Below are 21,119 nucleotides of genomic sequence, written 5' to 3'. Positions count from 1 at the left end.
ACTAAATTCAATCCTATACAAATTCAAGTCTATACTAAATTCAAGCCTATACCAAATTCAAGCCTGTACCAAATTCAAGCTTATACCAAATTCAATCCTATACTAAATTCAATCCTATACAAATTCAAGTCTATACCAAATTCAAGCCTATACCAAATTCAAGCCTGTACTAAATTCAGTCCTGGTTTGGTAACAGCAGGGAGCTCCTGGCAGAGCAGCAGCAGCAGCAGCAGCTCTGGCATGGGCAGCAGCCAGGAGCAGCCCTATGGGTCACCCCAGCCCTGCTGCTGTGTCCTGTGCTGCTCTGGGACTCAGGATGTGATGTTTGTATTTTTTTTACTGGGCACACCAGTAAAGGAGCCTGGGTGGCCTCAGAGGAGCTGCCCTTGCTCTCTTTCCCTGCTCCTGCATAGCTGGGAGCCACGGGTTTGATGGAGAATTCCTTTGAGTCACTGAAATCCCCTGGATTTAAACTGAGTTTTAACCCAATTATACATGAAAGCAAGAGGTTTTTAATGGTGGGGATGGGCTACAGCCCCCAGGGCAGTGCTCCCGTGGGAAATGAGGGCTCTGCAGAAAGCAGCTGAGCCCCCCAAGCACAAATCAAAGGCTCTGAGTGGAATGTCAGACTGTGCAGACTGAATTGATTACACCCAGGTAGTTGAAAATGCCCAGCAGATTGTAATGAGCTTGCAGAGATAAAGGCAGAAGGAATGGTGCAGCCAAGGGTGAGGCCTCATGTTACAGCCAAAGTGACTTTATGGGGCCACTCCTTCCTTCCTTCCAGTATTTTCTGTATTCCCCAGCTGCTTCCTTGGCACCAGTGCTGCTGGTCACCCCTCAGTGCAATTTGATTTTCCAGGTAAGGTGACCCAGTCTTGAGCTTCCTCCTAAATAATGGCCTGTTTGCCTGGAATTGCTCTTGCTGGTTATTCCCATATTCCAAATTACAAGGCATTAGTTAGTTAAAAATTAAATTTAAAAGCACAAATGTGCACCAAGAGAAGAAAGGGAGCAGTAACAAGAAACAGGAGTGCAGAACAGACCTTAGCCACAAAGCTGAAATTCTTTTCACCTGAAATTCTTTTCTTCCTGAACTCTGTGAGGGAATGAAGAGGAGGGCACAGGAAGGCCCACTGTACCTGGAGGAAACTTTGATTTTGAAACTTGGACAGAGGCTCTGCAAAAGCAAATTATCCTAGAGAGGAATAACAAATTTCATGAGATATTGAGCCACACATATTTTTTTATGCCTTGTGATATTGTCTTTACAGTTTTGAGGCACAGGCACTGTTATTATTCTTTGATACTGAAGATCTGAAACAACCTGGGAGTTGTTTGCTGAGCCAGGCATTTGAAGACACTCAAAGATTCTTCTCAAGGGGATTGCTTCCAAAACTTGACATTTATTTTACAGGATGACAAACATTTTCTCTCATTTAATATTAACTACCCTATAGCTTATTCTCTGCTCCACTGCAGATATTTAACTCCCTTAATTTTCTGTAGATAGATCCCTCCTGGTTTTATGGGATGTCTCACCTCTCCCTGTGCACAGGAGAGATCCTCACATAAATCTCTCTCACCAGATATCACTGTGACAAGGAAATGTTTTTAGAATTTGAGCCACTTCCATGCAGGACACATTCCAATGGGAAGCTCTTTCTGTGCATAAGCAGATCCAGAACAAACACATCAGTGAGGAGGTTCATCTGCAGAATCAAGCCTGGTCAGTCTTATGAAACAAAAAGTGACCACAGCTACTTTTTGTTCCTTCTTCTCAAACAAAATCTACCAGGTTAATGGTACCTGCATCCCATGTTATTAATTAATGAGGCACATGGAGCTCTGATACATTAATTCATGCCTATAAATTGAGTTACTGAGAAATGAGCATTTTTCTTGTGTCTAAAAATTACTAGTTGATGATCTCACTCTCAAAAAGGATTTTTTTAATGGTTAAAAAAAAACCTGTGAGGAACAGCTGAATGGGCCCAGAGAAGTGTCAGGAGGAATCTGCCTGTGCAACATCAGTTAACAGAGATGAATGGGAGCAGGAGTGGTTTCCATCCAATCCAAGGCTTTAAAAGGGCAAAGCACTTCAGACATGACATGATATTATTCCACTTGGAAATTCTCACACATCACTTACCACAGTTTCAGAACAGGGTGTTTTAAGGATGGGCCCTGGATGCTGCACAGCAGAAATCCCAGTGCCTGGACTGACACTGATCTAAGCAAAGGAGCCTCTAGGCAGAGAGGTTGTCACCTGCTCTGGAGCTCCAGTAAGTATAAAATTAAACCAGTCTTTTTCAAAGTTTAAATCCACAGTAAGTAACTATCACTTAATGCTTAAATTTTATTATTTTCAGAAACTGTGCCTCACAGATCTACCTTGACAGAACTGCATTTCCTTGAGATGGATTTTTTTCACATCCTCATTATTGTTAATTTACATTTAAACATCTTGCTGTAATGAAAGTACAGGCAAATATGACCAGGTCTGAACTGTGAGTAAATGTCACAGCACTGACAAGATCACAGGTAATCAAACTGATTAAGGACTGTGACACCTCCCTTGGTCACAGCCTGCATTTCATCTGCTCTTATCAGTGTCAGAATAAAGTCAGGAGGATGTATTTGTCTGCACAACAATCACACCCTTGAAAAACCTCTCTCCCAAATTCTGCTCCTGTGGCTAAATTGCAATTTGAATAAAGCTCCCCCAGGTATAGCTGAAGCCAACTTTGCCTCAATATTCTGCCTAAGAAATAACACAAAGCCTTCTCCTCCTCCTGCCATATTCTCTGCTTCCTTGGACTCTTACCCCACCAGGGCTTGAGCTGCAATATCTGACTTTTGGGATGTTCAGCAGCTCAGAGATGTCCTTGTGTTGTCAATTTGGGTTTTTTAGGAGCTCAGCCTGCTTTTCAAGGGCTCAGCACAGCAATCTGACACAGACAAGTTCCCTTTAAGGAAGGAGAGTGTGAGCAGAATCCAAGCTTCATTTTTTGAAGTCCCTGCCTTAAGCATTAGCAGAGGAGATTGGCTTTAAACAAATGAACAATATGCAGAGTCTGTAGGAATAAGCAATGCACAGACCCATCTGCCAGAGGAGCAGACAGCAGGAAGAGATCCTTGTCTTTGAAGGGCAAGAGTCAGGGACAGGCTGGGCTCTGCCCTTGCAGACACAGGTCCTTCCAGCCCCAGCTGACTCTGCCTGATGCTGTCAGCATGGGCTCAGGACCTTCCATCTTAAAGAGAGCTCCCTTGCCAAAAATATCCTTTAAAATATAACTTAGCTCTCTGCATGCAGAGCTGTGCCACAAAGAGCTGCAGAGATCAGTTTCTCCTCATTTAGCTGGGGAAGAGCCTCAAAGCTTTTATGTTTTCCTCCCTGCTGAAACAGGCCACAAGTGCAAGGAGCCTTTTAGCTCTCCTGTCTTGGCTGTGTTCCCAGCAAACTCATCCCTCCCATCCCCATGGATCAGCCAACATGCACAAAAGGCACAAGAGACAATGTGGAAATGACCAAACCACAGCTTCATTACAAGAAAATTTCACCTGGGAGAGGCCATTTCTACCTGAGCAACAGCTGGGACAAATTCACCAACATCAGGATGATCTCCAGGACCATCCTGCTGCTGGGACAGCCTTTTCACACAGGGATTAGCAGAACCCAGAAAGCTCATCAGACACCCTCATCATCATCATGTTGGAGAAAGAATCTGAGAGTGCATGGAATAACCCCAGTACTTGTGGCTGTGAGTGAAAGCATTGAGCTCCCTGTGACCAAGAGCTTGTGGTAGATATTGAAAGAATTTTCCCACCTGGTTTAGCCCTGGGAATCAGCTACAGCTGCAACATAACCTTGGTGCTTGCTTGAAAAAGTCTAACGTGGCTTAGCAAGGACTGCTCGGTTTTAGAAGCAAATTTCCACTGAAGTCTGTCTCATCTTCCAGCCACACCAATTCCTTCTCCAATGAAAGACATCCCAGTCCATGAGGCCACAGAGGCAGAGGTTTGGAGGCTGAATTCAGGACCACAGCCCAGGCATGAAATTGTTTGAGCTGTCATAGGCATAAACCATATTCTAAGAAACAGACCAATTAAGCTGTAAAAAAAAAATTCATTCTCTCACTAACCAGACAGGCCTCAGGCTTCATGACCAAGATGAAAAGTAATTTTCCTTCCAACATTATGTTCTTCTAATAGAACTGTGAGACAAATTTTGCAAATACTCAATTGCTAAACATCTGAGGAAAGCTTGTATTACTATTGAAAAATAAATATTAAAAAAAAAAATGCCCCAGGCCAAGCTTTTCTAGGAGCAGAGAATTTTGGCAGCAAACACACCACCCTATAAAAGAGCTCACATTACCAGAAAGCATTTGACCTAAAACTCAGGCCACTATAAAACAGCATCCCATATTAGGGACCCAATATGTGTACTCAGATGGGGAGAATTTGTTCTTTAGTTGTGATCCAAGACTGTCCCCTCTGCAGAGCAGCAGGTCTGGGGGGGTCAGGAACTCTGTGCCAGCATTGCTGGAAGGATTTTTTCAAGTCAGTGTTAACAACAACTCTGGTCCTGCAGCCAAGGGACACTTCCCAGTGCCAGAGCCCTGTGAGGCTGCACAAAGCAGAAGGGGGAAGCTCTGCCAAAACCTGCCTGGCAATAACCTTAATGAGGGCCAAGGAGCCCTCAGTGCTTCCAAGCATTAAAGCATTAGCTTTGGAGAGGGCCAGCAAACTTCTACCAGATCCCAGACAAGGAGTCCAAGTGAAAAGTAGAGTAGGCACAGAATTGGAGGGGTTTGGCAGCAGCTGAACCCTCTGATCAGAGGCAGGCCATTATTTTTAGTGTCAGCTGAGGGGCAGGCTCAGAGTAACCACAGGGCTCAGAAGGCAGTTCCTGAAAGGGAGAGATGAAGAGGGATTTTTCCCCCCCACCACATTCAAAAGCTGTTTACACTCATTCATTGAAGGCTCCACCCTTCATGATCATCTCATCCCATCACTGATTTTACTTGCTGCTGGTTTTCTGACAGCACAATAAATACACCCTGATTCTGTCACAAGCCTTTCCATCCCCTCCTGCTCAGCTCAGAACACAACTGAAAGCACAATTCAGGAGTTCCAGTCTTGCCCTCCTTTGTCCCTTTGCAATTTCTCCCGTATTTTAGGCATAGGAGCTCAAAAATAATTTTTAATGTCTCTGCCCACAAGTCAAGGATCCCATTTCAGTGAATCTAAGTTCTGAAGCTCTGCTAGAAAAAAAAAAATCTGTCATAACAGCACATATCCTAAACTATTCAATCCTATTTGTAGTCTGGATTGTGCTTTGAGGAAAATAAGAAGCCTGGATTAATTTTTTTTTTTTTTTTTTTTTTTTTGCTGTTGGTTTTGAAACTAAATGCACTTTAGGGTTTACAAAAAATGGTGGCATTTTTGTGACTGGCTCACTCTTCCAATGCACCTACCAGATTTTTCAAGTTATGTGGGTGAAAATAGGGAGAAGATAATAAATTGCTTCTTCCCTTTCTGAGTAGGACTGTCATATCCCAAACCTGCCAACAAATAAATACTCAGAAAAGGCTTTAGAATCAGTCAGTCCATCTGTGAGGAGCAGAAAGAAGCAGCTGGGTGCACCAGGATGATGCACATGCACAGGGTCACAGCAGCTCAGAAGCTGCTGATTAAACCATAATTTCCTGTAAATTTGCAGCATCAATGCCTGGCAGAAGAGGTGGAAACAGCAGGACACCTCCCTGCCAGCTTCAGTCCTGCAGCAAGAGACAAGGAAATAATGAAGCAAACAGAAATAAGGAAGTGAAAACTCCTTTGGAAATGGAAACTGAGAAGGAATGCTCTCTAAAACCTCATCAGCAATAAAATAAGTCTCAAAGGAGGTATTAATACTTTTAGAAGGAAGGGTGCCTGAAGCACCAGTTGAGCAACTCCACAAGCATTTTTTCCTGCAGAACAGAACGTGCCATCCTAGTGCTGTAGGCAAGGAAGGATGCTTGGGAAGATCAAGACAGAGCCTGAAACAAAAGGGCTCCAAGGAGAGGTTTCCAAAGTGTGCCAAGGACAGCAACTCAGCACCATCCCAGGAGGATTTAGTTCTTCCTCACTGTCACAGTGCTACAAACAAGATACAGTAGAGAAATTCCAGAATACTTTGTTCTTTTTCTTATCTGGGAAAAAGACTGGTGTGAGGGGATAAATGAAGGAAATTTTAAAGAGGAGCAAACTGCTCTCTGCAGTGTTTCACCAGCTTCAATTTCAAATCCGCTGGCAGACAGCACAGCAGCAGTGCCAGATCAATCCTGTCTGCCTTCAGTGTTATCACCCACGTTATTTCAGGACAAACCAGCAATGACCTTCCAGGAACCATCATCTGAACCATCCCCCATCCCATATGGATTGCAGGATGCTGACACAACCACTTTGCTTCTCCCACCCACCACCCTGCTTTGCCTCCAGGAGTGCTCTTTGCCCTCCTCAGCTCAGAGGGCAGCTCCACCTTCTCCCAGGGATCTGTGGGCAATATAAAAGAAGCTGCTGAAGGACAGAATAGATATGAGAAGAGACAAGGATCATAAAAGGGAATTCAGAGTTTTATTTCCAAAAAAAAAAAGAGCAATGTAGTGTTGAAACAAAAATCAAATTCAATTAGTTTTCCTCCGATTTGAATGGCTACAAAAATAGATTCTACCCAAATCCATAAAGCCAGTTAACAGTACCATAACAAACAAACCCCAAAATTACTCATTCAGATACCACATACAGCAGTCACAGGAATCTAGCATATATTACTTAATGTTTTTTTCTTAAAGTAAATTTCTAAATGTTTCCATTAAAACTGAAATACCCATAAGATTTTTTAAAAAAGTACAAAAAATAATTGTTGGAGGTAACAGTGTGCGTTTATTAAAATCCTGCACCAAGGCAGTAAAACATTTATAATTTAAAACCCAGCCCAGTAGAAAAGAGAAATGTGCAAACATTTGAATGTTAGATGTACTCAGAGGCTTGTGGTGCATCAGACCTGGCATCCACTGCTGTCCTAAAGCAAGGCAGGCTCCAGCAGGAGAGGTCTCCAAGAGGCACTAAGGGGAGGCAGAGCACAGCACAGCAGCTGCACTGCCCAGTCTGGCTGCTGGGAGCACTGCTGCCCTCTCCCCAGGGACGGTTTGCCCATCAGTAGTGTTATGGCACTCATCCAATGCCAGCAAGTCCTCGATGAGTTCTGGTCAATCTGCTGCAGGGGGGAAGAATGCAAAAGCCATTTGAAAAGGCAGGCATTGACAGCTAATGAGAGCTAATGAGGTGATACACTCAGATTGCTGCTGGGAGCTCTGGCTGCCTCAGCAGCTCACTTTGTGATAAGAGTCAGGAGCCTTCAAAGGATTTTTAGCTCTTCCTTTACCCCTGGTGTAGCACTAGTGTAAGGGGCTGAACAGTGCCCACACACCACTCAGCCAGCAGCTTCCCACCCTGAAAATTCAGGTCAGAGTTCTGCACAAAGCACTTAAATAAGCTGAAGCTTATAAAGAAATTTCATTCTACTTTCTGCTTCCAATCTCTTGAGCCTCACTCACCTCCTCCATTACTTAGTCCACGTCCTAACGGACTTCTTGCCGAATTTCTTTCTGCATAGCTCCTGCAATGACACAAGGAGAGATTCCTTATTGCAATGCAGTCTCATGCCAGCCACTCCCAGATGCCACAGAAGACCAGGATGAGGCAGTGTCCAGAGGAAGTGCACAGAGCAGAGCATGTCAGGCAGTCACTGATCCTTCCACACCAGCAGTTACCGACCCCACCAAGCTTCCTGCATCCGTTGCAGACAGGAGTCCTTTGCCTACACTTGGTAGCCCCTGACCACTGTAGGGAGATGAGCCAAAGCCCCGCAGCCGTGGTGGTAGCTCAGCTCTACTGTACAGACAGAACGGGAGCAGAGACACTGAACACATCCAAGGGACAGTGTCAAGCCAGGATTAAAACTCCAGAGTCCCATCCTTGACCAACTAAGCCCATGTGGCCTGCCCCTAGATCAGTATGGTTGACACAAATAGAAACCTGTATGCGAACACTCAGAGTCCTGCTCCTTGGGGCTGTGGGAATGTGATCTCTCCTGCTTTTCGGAGAGAAAGAGACAAAGCATTATTCATAAAATATGCCAAGGGACAGCAAGTGAAAGAGAACCTGCCTCATTATTGCCCTTTGGTAGCTTGTGGGATGCACATGTGACCAGATTCCAGCAGAAGGATCCCTGCCATCCAGTGGGCATCCCCTGCTGTCACCTCCAGCTGCCCTCCCCTGCCAGCCCCAGCCATCAGGAAGAGAAGTTGGTTGATACTCACCCTCTGCCTCCCTCCAGAGTACTCTGGATCTCCTTCAGCACTTCTGGAAAGCAGAGGGTTAAAGCAGTGAGCCAAACCAGTGGGGATCTGCTTTCAGGCAGCTGCCTGACCACATTCCACCTCCCCCTGAACAGCCTCCAGAACCTGCCTCCCCCACAGCTCAGAGGTCACTCCTTAGATCATCACTGCCTCTCCAACCAGGTTTTTACTGGGCAGGCTGGCACACAGGACTGAGGCAGTCATTTGCCAGAGGAAATGTTGCCAATCCCTGTGTACCAGAGCCCAAAAAGAACTGTCTGTTCCAGCTGTCATCTCACACAAGTCCTACTGGAAATAAAGATCCTTCTCTTATCTCAGCAGGGAATGCAGCTCTGCAGAACAACCCCTGCCCAAGGGCATGGCTATCTGTCCATGTCCCAGCATTTCCACCAGTAATTACAGATCCCTTGGAACTGGAATCCACAAAATTCCCAGCAGATTTCTTCTTTTCCCACCCAAAAAGGCACCTTCCCTCTCAGCACCAAGACTTCATCTCACTCACTTTCATCATTGAGTAAGGCATGTTCCATCAGCCTCCCAGACTTCCTTTCTAAAAAAAAGAGTAAGAAAGAAACCTCTTACCCAACAATATTTTCTCCTTTTCTTGAAATAAGTGCAGTTTTGGAGAAATGCACAATGGAACTGGATTTTCCCCCCACATTAAGTACTTTTTGGCTTTACTGAATATTTCACAACTAATCCTTAAAGTCACTCACACACTGTAAATGTTCTTTTCAGCAATACTAGTTTGGATAATAGAAGATCTAAGTAAGTTCAGACCTTTCCTCCAGGAAAAACTCTGTTCTAGCCTTTAAGGGAATCTTCCACATGCAACTTACTTTAGAGCTATCAACTAAACACAGTCCAGGCAGGTCACAATGTTTCCCTCACATCCCTCCTTATTTTTCCCTTTCTTAGGTAGAACATATCAACTGTAGCAACAGGAAAGACATTTGAAGGTTTGCACACAGCGTGCTACCCTCAGTACACTTATTTTTTTCACTTACCATCTTCTTCTCCACAGTCACCTGGACTCTTTCCTGATCCCCTAAAAAAGGAAAGGAGGCAGAAAAAACAATTACTGATGCTGAGGAACAGGGGTGCAGGGAATTCCTGTGTGCTCTTGGCAGCTACAGGAGGCTCTGGTGCACATCAACTAAATGGTTTGCTGAGTGTAGGAAGGGCTTCACCACATGCTGATGATGCAGAGTCTGCAGGCACCACAGAACACTTCTAAACTCTTGGAATAAAATTCCTGCAGGATGGATCTCTGTGCCAGATCTACTCTCACTCACTGATGTTCCAAGAGGAGAGGAGAAATGCTGGATTTCCCTTCAGAGAGCAACAGCTCAGCCCCAGCACTTGGGAACAAGCAAAGCAAGCCAGGGCTTGCCCTAAGTTTGGACTCCAGCTTAGGGATACCAGTTCCAAGCTTCCTGCTTTGTCCTACCACATGTACCCCAAGCAGGAAAACCATCAGGGGAAGGTTACATTTCCTGATCCATCCCACTATGGATGTTAACTTCAAAGGGGTTTTCCTTCCTCCCTACTCAGACAATCAGTGTGGAAGAGTGTTACAGACATCACCTGGATTTCCTTGCAGCATTCTCTGTGCCAGACTTGTTGTGCACGTGATTGTTGCTTGTCACTTCTGGCATGTCCACGATGCACCGGGGCTCCACCAACCATTTGGTGGAGAGGGAAAACCTCTCAAACTCCGAGGGTGAGATCAGATAGAAACCTAGAGGGGATGGGGAATTTATAAGGACAATTCTCAGGAAACAGTTTCCAGAACAAAAGGTGATCCTAAAAAAGAACAGATCTAGACACGAGATATGTTTAGCTTGCTTGTCCTTCTATCTAAGCAAGGAGGGACCATTGAGGAAGGTATGACCCCAGCTCCCCTCTGGTTAGCCTAGAGACTGTGCAATTTAAGGTTATGCTGAGACATCATTCTGTTGTCTTGTGCTGACACTTGGGAAAAACAGCACAGAAAGACACAAAAAATGAACTGGAAAGCAGTGATCCATCTTCAGCAGCCATAGGATGTTGGATCCCAGTTTTGCAGTGTGAGTGCTGAGACAAAGGCATGTACAGGAACCATTTCCCAGAGCCCACTGCTTAGAGAGCCATTCCCCCCACACCAGGCAAGAGCAGGGTGGAAGTTATCTAAGGGGCACATCCAAGCTGAAAACCACTATTCACTCTTGCATTCATCAACAGTAACGGAATAAACTCTCTCCTGCTTCTTCTAACTCATGTCTTGGTACCTGTTGGCAGCTGGTACAGCCCAGAAACACACAATGAACACATTTCTGAAATAGTCTCACATGTGTGCACAGCTAAAAAGCACTAAGCTGTTTCCCACTGTCTCAAAGACCCCAAGAGGGCTGCTGTGGGAGAAGCCCAGCTCACCTTGGCCGTATTTGGTGAAGACACAGGAGGCAATGCCACTCACATCCTCCTTGCGGATGCAGGGGTAGCGGATCTGCAGCTTGAGGAAGGGCAGGGAGATGATCTGGATGTCTCCCAGATTGGTCAGCACTGCCAGGTCGTTCTCACTGTAATCATCAGTCTTGCAGCTGCCAAAGTTGGCAACTGTCACCTTCCGTACCCTGCAGCCCTCCAGGGCTGTCAGCTTGAGCTTCAGCTTGGAGCTGACCTTGGGCAACGTGAAGACCTGTCACAGAAATGAGACACTGACACCTCCTGCACAGAGCCAGCAGCAGCTCCCCAGGACATCTGCTGCTCCCTGCCTGGATAATGTTTCCATTCACAGGGAATACACACACAGGTGTAACCAGAGCCATCCCTCTGCTCATGGCATGAGAATGAATCAGCCACAGGCAGTGTGAGAACTTCTTCCTGTTCTGACATCAGTTTAACCCTTCAGGCTGTAACCAGACTTCTACCCTATGTTTTCAAAACTCTTCCCTATTTGGCTACAAATTAATACAGGGTTTGAGTTAGAGTGCAAAACAAAAAACTTCTAAGCTACTTCACAAAAATACCTACAAATTCCTGCTTCTCCACTAAAGACAGAAAAGCTCTTACCCAAAAGAAGTCTTGTCCAAAGAGTATAATATAATATAGGCATAAAATTTCTATATTCAGCATGTGCAGCACTATTCTGAACACCCAGTTTGCCAGCACACACCTGATTTATGGACTCTGCCAAAGAGAAGTGCTGTCCCAGGGCTGCTCTTCAGCACTCCCAAGAGTTCTCTCCACTGAGCAGTGCCCACTGCTTTAGCAGATTTCATGCACAGTGCATAGGTACCTCCCTCCCCCAATAGGTGACACTCACCTTAAATTGCTCTTCAGATACCACCAGCAGCTGGTGGCTGCCTTGCATATCAGGACTCTTGGAAAGGTCATGTGCTACTTCTAGAGGTTCTGGGAGGGGAGTGCTGCGTCCATCCAACACAAGTATGCCCACAACAGGAGCCCTGTGCATCAGCTGAATCTCTTTGGCTAGACAGGCAAGATAAGGAGGAAAAACAAACAGAAAAAACAAACAGGAGTCTAGTCAGAAACACTGTTTGAAACTCATTCACATCCTCTCAGTGCTGGAGACCTATATAATGTGGTTATAGAAACACTGCCTAAAAAGATTGGTAGATGAAGGGCATTAGGGCATTCTGACTGGACTGATCTGTGTTACACACAAACCATTGTTACATCAACACAACAGGCCCAGCTGTCAGAACAAGGGACGTGCAGAGAGGGTTGATGGCAAACTTCAGTGACAGCTGACACAAATTCCCATTTCTGAAGGGAACAGGAAACGAGGCTGAGGCACACCAAGCAGTGCTGCAGCTCCAGTTCAGCTGCTGCAGTGAGCATTGCTTAGCTCAGACACTGCCACACTTGGCTCCAGTCACTGATAAGCAGCACTAATTGAGCGACCCTGCTTTCCTGGCCATAACTGCTGTGAGTGATGGCTCAGACCCAGCAGAACCCTGCTTTCACAGACACTTACCCTGCTCTGCCCTCACAGGCTCATCCATCCTCCTCTCAGCTGGAGGAACACGTAAACAGAAAGCATAGACTGTCCCCCCATTGGTGCCAGCCCACAGGGACGGGCAGTGCCGGGAGCCTGCAGTGACAAAAAAGCCCATGAGCAAGGCACCAAAGATGACACAACAGCTTTCCCTGGCTATACAAAACCTCCCTCTGTTTGCCCTCTAAATTTCTTTATACTAGGAGAGACCTCCCAGGCAAACTGCAAGTTCTTAACATTCTTTTCCCAATACATGTGCACCAGCAGCCCTTAGAAAGGGCACTGCACAAGAGCAAAGGCAAAAGTACCACCAGATGAACCACCACAATTGCTGTGTCCAGTTTTCACACACTTACACTACAGATGAGCAGAGTAAACTTCTGCATGCTATAAATTTGGGCTCTGATGCACAACTAGCCACCACCTTCACCAAAATTAAAAGGCTATGCTGGAGACAGGGGTGAACTTCAGAGCAAAGAGAGAAGGAAAAGTTTATACTGAAAAGTCAGATGCCAATCCAGAACATTTGAAAATCATATATAAAGACTTGATTCAAAGATGAATGGCCACTTGCCTTGGATTAGCCAGCAGCCCAGAATGGCTAAAGAACAATTCTACATGACAACATATGCTCTTGCTCTATATTGGTTTTTCAGCACAGCACTAAGTAGGACACAGGAGGTGCCAAATTCTCCTGGCAGTAAATCCTAACACACTCCTTGGCAGAAGAAGTAAAAACCCATTTGGAAGAAGAGAGGGATGCTTTTCCTACTCACTGTCTCTCAGGAAGGTATCAGCAAAATACAAGGTTCGCACAAAGCCGGTGAAGGAATCTTCTGCTGAGCGTGCTTCGATCTTGCGCTGGACCGGAGCCAGCTCCATCTCCTGCAACGCATCCTGGTCAAACTTGGCATTTGCTTCTTGCACCTGCACAGGTGAGAAGACACTCAGTCAGGGACAGACACAGCAGGGAGACAGAGGGAGCGTGGCAGCAACAGAAAGGCACAGCAGAATCACAGCAGTGACCTTGTCCTCTGAACTGATCACTGTTTTTCTCTAGCACAGCAGCATCAGAAACTGCCATTTTCCTCTCATACCAATAGCTGTTGATTTGATAGCAGGACTGAAACCACTACCTGCTCTAGGCAGGCTCCAAGCTGCCAACAGACAGACCCCAAAAAGGTGAAACCCTCACCTCTGAGGCATTCCCAGCAGCCCCTCGCCGCTTCCTGCTGGACACACGGCTTCTTCTGATCCGCCGGAACGACTGACGGAGCGACTTCTTCAAGGACTTCACCCGAGACAAGGGACCTTCTAAGGCCAGCTGGTCACTGGGATGCAGTGTGCACCTGGAACAAAGAGAAAGTAGCCACATGGTCACTTTCTACTGGGTGGCAATCACCCCCAAGAGTCCAACAGGATACACAAAAATGTTGGAAGATACGTATATATTCTGGAAGATCTTCAAGGGTGGAGAAAAAAGAAGTTCTTGCTACAGTGACAGCTGTTGAGAAATCACTTATCACACTTTGCTTTGTTAGTAATTCCAGGTCATCATTAACATAAGGATTACCACAGACCCCCTGGAAAGATGACACTTACTTGACAAAGACCAGTCGCTTCTGCTGATGGTCAAAAAGCCCAAAGCCATGACTGGTACCGAAGGCCACAAGCTTCCACTCTGAGTGCAGGGCCAAAGAGGTGACCACAGCTGGTGGCTGACACTGGACAAGGACAAATGGCTGAAAACCAGCTTCAAATCGAACAGGCCCATCTCGAGTTTTCAGCTTCTCGTGACCCTTCCATCGATAGCCCTCTTGGTCCTGCAGGAGATCTGCTTCAGCATGGTCCACCACGTGCTCTGCATCCTCATCATTCAGTTCCATCACCAGCACCTGAAAAGAAGAAAACAACTTTTGCTGTGCAGGCAGATCTCCAAGCTGCAGCCCTTCCCTACAGATGCTAAACTACAGCATCTCTCAGGACAGATAAATAACAGCAATAATGTCTAAAATACCAACTACAGAAAGCAGAAAATCCCAGAATGGTTTGGGTTGGAAGGCAAAGATCCTTAAAGACCACCTGCTTCTAATTCCTGCCATGCACAGGGAAACCTTTTCTAGCCAGAGCTCCATCCAACCTGGCCTTAAACACTTTCAGGGACAGGGCATCCACAACTTCTCCAGGCAACCTGTTACAGTGCCTCACCATGTTTACAGCAAAGTTCTTCCTATCTAATATCTAATCTAAACCCACTCTCTTTCAGACTGAAGTTACTCCCCTTGTTCTGTCACTCTAGGACACTGTAAGTAGTCTCTATCATATTTCTTGTAGGCTCTTGTCAGGTACCAGAAGGCTGAAATTAGGTGACCCCAAACCTTCCCTTCTCCAGGCTGAACAATCCCAATTCTTTCAGCCTTTCCTCACAGCAGAGTTGTTCCATCCCTCTAATCAACTTGGAGCCCTCCTCTGGACTCACTCCACCAGCTCCATGTCCTTCCTGTGCTGGATGCAGTGCTCCAGATGGGGCTTCACCAGAGCAGGGTCTCATCAAGCATTTCCACAAAACAGATCAATTTACCATGAGAGAAATGGTAAGAGCAGATCTCCAGATTACACTGAAACCTGCACTGAAAACAATATTTATGTTGATTGTTCATATTCCAATACCTGTCCTGCTGTACCAGCTACAGCCAAGTATCCACTGTATTTACACAGGTAGATCTTCTGGATCCCAAGTCTTGGATCATCACTGTAAGGATCAAAGGTACCAACCTAGGCAAGAGAACAGAGAGGGGCTGGTCTTTAACTGGGGCAGCAATCAGAACTCCCCAGGCTTTCAGGAAGTTTCTGCAGCAGCAGCTCTCTTACCTTTCGGAGGGGAGGCCATTCATCCTCCCCCAGGGTGTTCATGTTGTCATTGGGATCAGCATCTGTCAGGAACACTCTCACTGTGCTCAGCTTATAAAGGAGGTGCAAGCAGACACCAGAGGCATCCCAAAACCTCACTGTGCCATCCTCGTGCCTGGGGGGAAAGGAGACAGGAGCACACATCACACACAGCACACGGAGGGTAAAAGAGAAAAAGAGGGGAAAATACAGAACCAAAAAAACAAACCACAAAGAGAAAGGTTTTTGGCTTCTTGTGTATTTTTGTGGGTTTTTGTTTGTTTTAGGTTGTTGGGTTCTTTAATCCAGCTGTTCTTGGTGATCTGACACATTACTCTAATTTAAGATTATGCCAAAAAGACATGGAAAAAGCAAAAAACTTAGCATATGGAAGGAAAAACTCATCCAGACAAAAATACTGTTACTGCAAGGGAAGGGAAAAAAATTAAAAAAAAAAATAAAAATCAAGATTTACTCTTAGTTCTCTAGGTGAAAATTTGCAACAGTATTCCAATGCAAGGGTAGGAGCTTCTAACATGCTCCATCAAGAAGGAAACTCAGGAACAGCCCACTGAAACTCTCAAAAGTGCTTTGAAAAGAAAATGGTACATTTTTATGCAATGAGACTCTTGCTAGCTACTTCCACCCCTTAGCTAGATCTGTTCATGCTGATCAAAGCAGACAGGAGTCCAAGCTAACCTCTATTTTAAGATTCAGAGTGTAAGGTAGAGGGGAAAATGCTTCAAAACATGAAAGATTAAGCTCCACTTTCACACTGCTGCCTTTGAACCAGGCTGGATTAGTGCCTGCACTCCTACACACTTTGGAAGTAGGGGGAATGGATAACACAACAAAACTAAAAATCAGCCACTTTCTGGGTTATCTGTGGACACCATGACCTGTTTGCTCAGAAGCAGCAAAATAAATTGGCTTTACAAAGCCAGTAGCACTGCTTTGAGAAGCTGCACTGGAAAGCTGCAGTCTCTGCCCTGAAAAATAAGACTTCAACTCCACAGGAAAACCCCAGCCAGCTGAAAAGGGGAACTGGAACTGGAAAGGGCTCCCTGCTGGCTCTGAGGTCAGCACCCACCCTGTCAGCAGCAAGTCCCTCTGCGGAGGATCCGGAGCGATGTTGGTGCCACCATCAATCGGCCACGGCTACAACACAGAGAGAGCAGAGTGTGACTGCCTGGGCATGGAGTGGGAGAGAATATAAAGCCAGCAGGAGGGCAAGAACTCCAGTGCAAGTGGCAGTGAAACAGTCCATGCTGTCAGCTTTTGTTTGGATTAGATGTTCCCATTCTGACACCAACTGTGCATTTTAGAAGGCATTCTACACATTTCCCAAGAAGCTTCATGCTTATGCATGAGAACTTTGTTACCACCAACAGCTGGGAACACTCAGACTTCCCCTCCAGCCTGTCAAAGCTAAAAAAAAAAATCACATTTTAATTCCCCAGTGTAACTGTACTGGTGGTGCTTTAGGAAAAAGCCTATCTCGACCTTGTTAAGAGGCAGGACAGTGTCTGGTGGGGCTGAACTCTGCAGATCATCAGCAACACAGACCACCCACACCCTGGGCAGTCACACTGACCTAAACACACAGAAACATGGGGGGACAGATGGGGGGACACACAGGGGGACACAGCTGCCATACCATACTGGAGTAGTGAATGTTCTGCTTGCTCCCAGCGCTGATGATCCTCTCCCAGAGCTTCAGGGGGATGTTGGAGACGTGGTGAGAGCAGGTGATGGCTGAGCAGTGCAGGGAGGCCAGGTATGGGGGGTGCACTGCTGGCCAGCCTGCACTTTTCAAGTCTATGACCACGAGCTCTTCTTCTGCCAGTGCCACCAGGGCAGAGGGGTCATCAAATTCTGCACAAACAACATTCACTGAGGCTGACAAAGCTCACTGTCCAAGGTCAGTGCAAACAAGCTTCCTATTGTAAGGCTGCTTTGAAAACTGTCATCACACAACTCCACATCAACATTTTTGTTGGAAAAAATCTCAAATGCTTCTGTGTTAACTGGGCCTGAAGACACTCACAGATTTAATGCAAATTCGTTTTTCTTTATATCACTCCTGGGACTGTGACAGCGACTTTTAATATATTCCACTACAGAGTAAAAAATTTGTTAACCACAATGACTAAATAACACAAAGTTCATACTTACTACTGTAACAGCCAGAATTCCAAAGACTTTACCTGCAGCTAATTAACAGCACTGTGTGGAAAGACATGCATACCAGCAGTGACCCATTTAGTGCTGTGTTAGGACCACAGTCCATCCAGGCTAAGCTGCTTAAACATGCTAATGCCTTGGGTTCTGCAGAATGCTTCTCTGCTTGAACTGACAAGTATTTACAATTCAGCTCTTTTACTTTTCATTTTCTCTTCTTCTCATATGCTCTGACAAATCCTCCAGACTTTCCTTTTCAAGAAGTGTACATCATCTAATAATTCTTATGTTTATTAGGAACATCTCTAAAAGAAATATGTTAATGTAACTTGACTGGTGACATCTGACACAAACAAGGATTTTTATTTCTAGTTACAATGGAAGATCTTGAGTGAAAAAAAGTTTAGTCTACAAGGACATTATTGCAGCAAGGTTCCCAAGTCAGCCACAGCAGAAAACTGGTGGGGAAAATCAAGACCACAGACCAGTTCACAGCAGTGACAATTAACACAGCTACAGAAATCTGAGAGAATATAAAGCTGGATTGGGGTTGATAAAACAGTGAGCCATTAGCAAACCACCTAACTCAGCTTTTCTCTGACCTTCCCTCCTAAACTGTACTTTTACTTCCCTCCTTTGGTTGATTACCTGGTACACACTTGCAAGAAGGCACATACCAACACTGCTCACTCAGCAAAATTAAATTCAAGTAATTAGTACTTGGCATCACTAGTTTCACCTCTGACTAGGCCCAGCCACAACACATCACTAATTAGTTCAGTCTCTGCACAGAAAAAAATAAGTTTTCTATTCAGTTTTATTTTGCTTTTCTATGTATCATTTGCAGGTGCCCACAGGACTTCACAATAAAACAAATAATATTATCCCTGTACTGTAACAGCCCTGCAGTTTGCTGTTGCCAACATTAACCAAAAGTGCTCTGTTTTAACAATGTTTTTCCCTACAAAAACACACATCTGAGCTCATTTTTTACGATAAGAACCTATTTTAAGTTGCTGAAGTAGCAGGCACAGTAGAATTTGTCATTATTGCCATACACTCACCCACCTCATTTAAAAATATAAAACAAAACCAAAACACACCCCTCCAAAAAAAAAAAAAAAAAAAAACTTAAACAAAAACAACACTACCAACATAAAAAAACAAACCAGGAAGGGCTGGCCTTTTTAAAAACTGTTTCCACAGCATATTCAGAGTAGTGGAAAGTCACCAGCTACGACCATGCTGCACTGCATTAGCTCTGTGCTTATTAAATTAAGTGGCTTTGGTATACAATTAATACCTTGGTATTGCCATTGCAGGGAAGACTGCTTAAGGGCAAACAAGGCAAGCTAGGTAGATCCACTAAGCTTAGGCAATCAGCCACAAGGAAGCTTGTCAACCACAGAAACCTCATTTTATTGTAAAAAACTTCCTCATCTGAGTACAACAGTTTCAGTTTCCTGTAGCAGCCCCAGAACCCACTGGCAGTGGTGTTAATTCAATAACACTGGATAATTCAATTCTTGGGAAGTAGAAATATAAAGCCTGTTTGTTAAATTATTTCATCTTAAAGGATTTCTAACCATATGCAGAACCTGAACCAGGCCAACTCTGATCTAAAACAACCCTCAGATTTCTTTCATCTTTAAGACTTTTGCTCCATCATCCAGAATCTCCACTCTGATAATTCCACAGAAAGTAAAAGGGTCTCCTTTGCTAACACCAAAAGACATTGAACTTGAGGTATGAAACAGTACCTCCAGTTTATGAGCACTGGGAGCTTGAAGGTTTAGACCTGTAGGTTCTGCACACTTGGATGATGTTTATAGAGGCAGTGCTGTGCAGGGAAAATCAGTGACAGGCACACACAGGCACTTCTGCTCAGCTACACTGCATTTCTCTGCTCTCCTTTCAGTGACCTGGTAAGATCTAGGAAGAGAGGCAGGAGGGAATCCAAAAGCTGTTTCTTTCAGCCTCTTCTCCCAGGATATTCCTGCCCTGGGTCCATGCTCTGCTTCCCAGAACAGGCCAAAGGGATCCAACCTGCACTGACAGACTGATGTGCAGCTGTGACTGTCACCACCCTCCCTGGCAGGACACAGGACAAATTGGTTTGGAAACCAGTCTAGCAGGTACATCAGAGACTAGAAAGCCTGAGAAGATCCAGTAACAAGAGATTTACTTACAAGCTTCTAAACAATTTGCAATTTAGTCTGATCCAGCTTCCAACACTGCACATTTTTGGAGCTTGAAACAGCATTTTATATTCAGTTACTCCAAGTTAGCCAAAAGCAAGAACTACACCAGCACTAAACAACGAGTTCTTGGGGAAAACCCTTTACAGTTTCATAAAAAGGAAAAATGTACAGTTACTGAAGAAGTAAGGGGAAGAAAGCTCTACAACAGAAGCAAGAATCTGACAAGCTCTGCTCAATTCCAGGAATGAAAACTATTCAGTTTACACTCATGCTCACCAGCAATAAGGAAATTAAGTTCTTCATATACTGACCCTTGGTTCTATGTCACCCTTTGCTGATTTATTATCAAGAGCTCCAGACACAAATCCAGGTACTAATTAAAAGAAGCAGTGTCTCAGTGGGAGTAAATTCTGGTTTTAATTATTAGCCTCCTTTGAAGTGCTATTTCCAAACAACAATATTCAGATCCCCATTTCATGACCTGGTTATGCCCAATGTCCAGCTTAAACAGATATAAGCTTAAGAGATCTTCTCATTACCAGAGTAGCCTATTTTTCTGAGGAATGTATGGCATTTGTAACTAGCCCTTTATTTACATCAGTATTTTACATTTTACTTTTAAGTGGGAATCTTTTACTGGACTCAATCTAAAAGGTCTTTGCCAAATGAAATGATTCTGTGATTCTCTGCTGAAGTCTCAGAAACTCCCCAAACAACTGACCTCCTTATCACATTTCATATGCTATTTATACCAGGCAGATTCCCACACACGTACACAGCTACCCTAATTCCTCAGTAATGCCCTTCCACCACATACCTGCAGCAGGATCTGAACTGAAGATTATAAAGAAGTCAATGACTCTTGAGGTAAAGTCAAAGGCTGTCTGCTGGCTGCCGTGGATAACAGAGATACTGTGCCGGTCCCCATAGCTAGCCCGGGGCATTCCTCCTTGGAATATTATGTAAGGAAGCCTTAAGAGAAAGAAAGAGTTAAAGTGGTCTGTGCTGCAAGAGAGGAGCAATAAAAAATTTAAAGAAATGCCCAAGAAAGTTTGACAAGTTCTTATAATGTTACTCTAAAGGGTTCATATGGCATTGCACACTGCACCCTTCCAACAGGTGAATCGAAGGGATACACCACAAACTCACCCATTTTTTGTGGTCTGCCAGTAGATCTTGGAGATGGCCTTGCAAGGAAAAGGACCTGAGAAAACAGTTATTTGCTACAATTCAAGAAGTGCATCTTTACATCAGAACTTGCCGATTCTGCTTCAGCCAGGTCACCTCACCCTCCACCCCAAGGGGAACACCTAAATTAGTAGGAGCCAGCACCACCTCCCCAGACAAATCTTCTGGGACACACTGACCACAGAACTCTGCAGCAAAACACAGCTCAGGCTCAGGGGAAGTTCTAAACCATGCTGCTGAGGGCCA

The 21,119-nt window shown here is 44.9% G+C and overlaps 1 protein-coding gene across 2 annotated transcripts in view; it reads right to left on the bottom strand.

The window, feature by feature from the left end:
- Positions 1-6,605: 6,605 nt before the first annotated feature.
- LLGL2 (LLGL scribble cell polarity complex component 2) overlaps positions 6,606-21,119 on the bottom strand; it is a 32,513-nt gene continuing 17,999 nt past the window's right edge. The window contains exons 9-26 of one of the 2 annotated variants that reach the window (XM_056506151.1): positions 20,835-20,889; positions 20,503-20,657; positions 16,961-17,178; positions 16,394-16,461; positions 15,286-15,439; positions 15,085-15,189; positions 14,017-14,309; positions 13,610-13,763; positions 13,191-13,341; positions 12,394-12,510; positions 11,719-11,885; positions 10,827-11,091; positions 9,999-10,152; positions 9,419-9,459; positions 8,914-8,961; positions 8,373-8,415; positions 7,608-7,669; positions 6,606-7,267 (exon numbers count right to left, since the gene is read on the bottom strand). In XM_056506151.1, coding sequence (XP_056362126.1) covers positions 7,260-7,267; positions 7,608-7,669; positions 8,373-8,415; positions 8,914-8,961; positions 9,419-9,459; positions 9,999-10,152; positions 10,827-11,091; positions 11,719-11,885; positions 12,394-12,510; positions 13,191-13,341; positions 13,610-13,763; positions 14,017-14,309; positions 15,085-15,189; positions 15,286-15,439; positions 16,394-16,461; positions 16,961-17,178; positions 20,503-20,657; positions 20,835-20,889 — 2,258 coding nt within the window. In that variant the 3' untranslated portion in view covers positions 6,606-7,259. The remainder of the gene's footprint in view (positions 7,268-7,607; positions 7,670-8,372; positions 8,416-8,913; positions 8,962-9,418; positions 9,460-9,998; positions 10,153-10,826; positions 11,092-11,718; positions 11,886-12,393; positions 12,511-13,190; positions 13,342-13,609; positions 13,764-14,016; positions 14,310-15,084; positions 15,190-15,285; positions 15,440-16,393; positions 16,462-16,960; positions 17,179-20,502; positions 20,658-20,834; positions 20,890-21,119) is intronic. The other variant, XM_056506152.1, reaches the window with a different exon arrangement.

Source organism: Oenanthe melanoleuca, chromosome 18 (assembly GCF_029582105.1).
Source record: "Oenanthe melanoleuca isolate GR-GAL-2019-014 chromosome 18, OMel1.0, whole genome shotgun sequence".
NCBI lineage: Eukaryota > Metazoa > Chordata > Aves > Passeriformes > Muscicapidae > Oenanthe > Oenanthe melanoleuca.
Note: the sequence above shows the minus strand (reverse complement) of the source record. Positions and strands in the feature narration are given on the sequence as shown.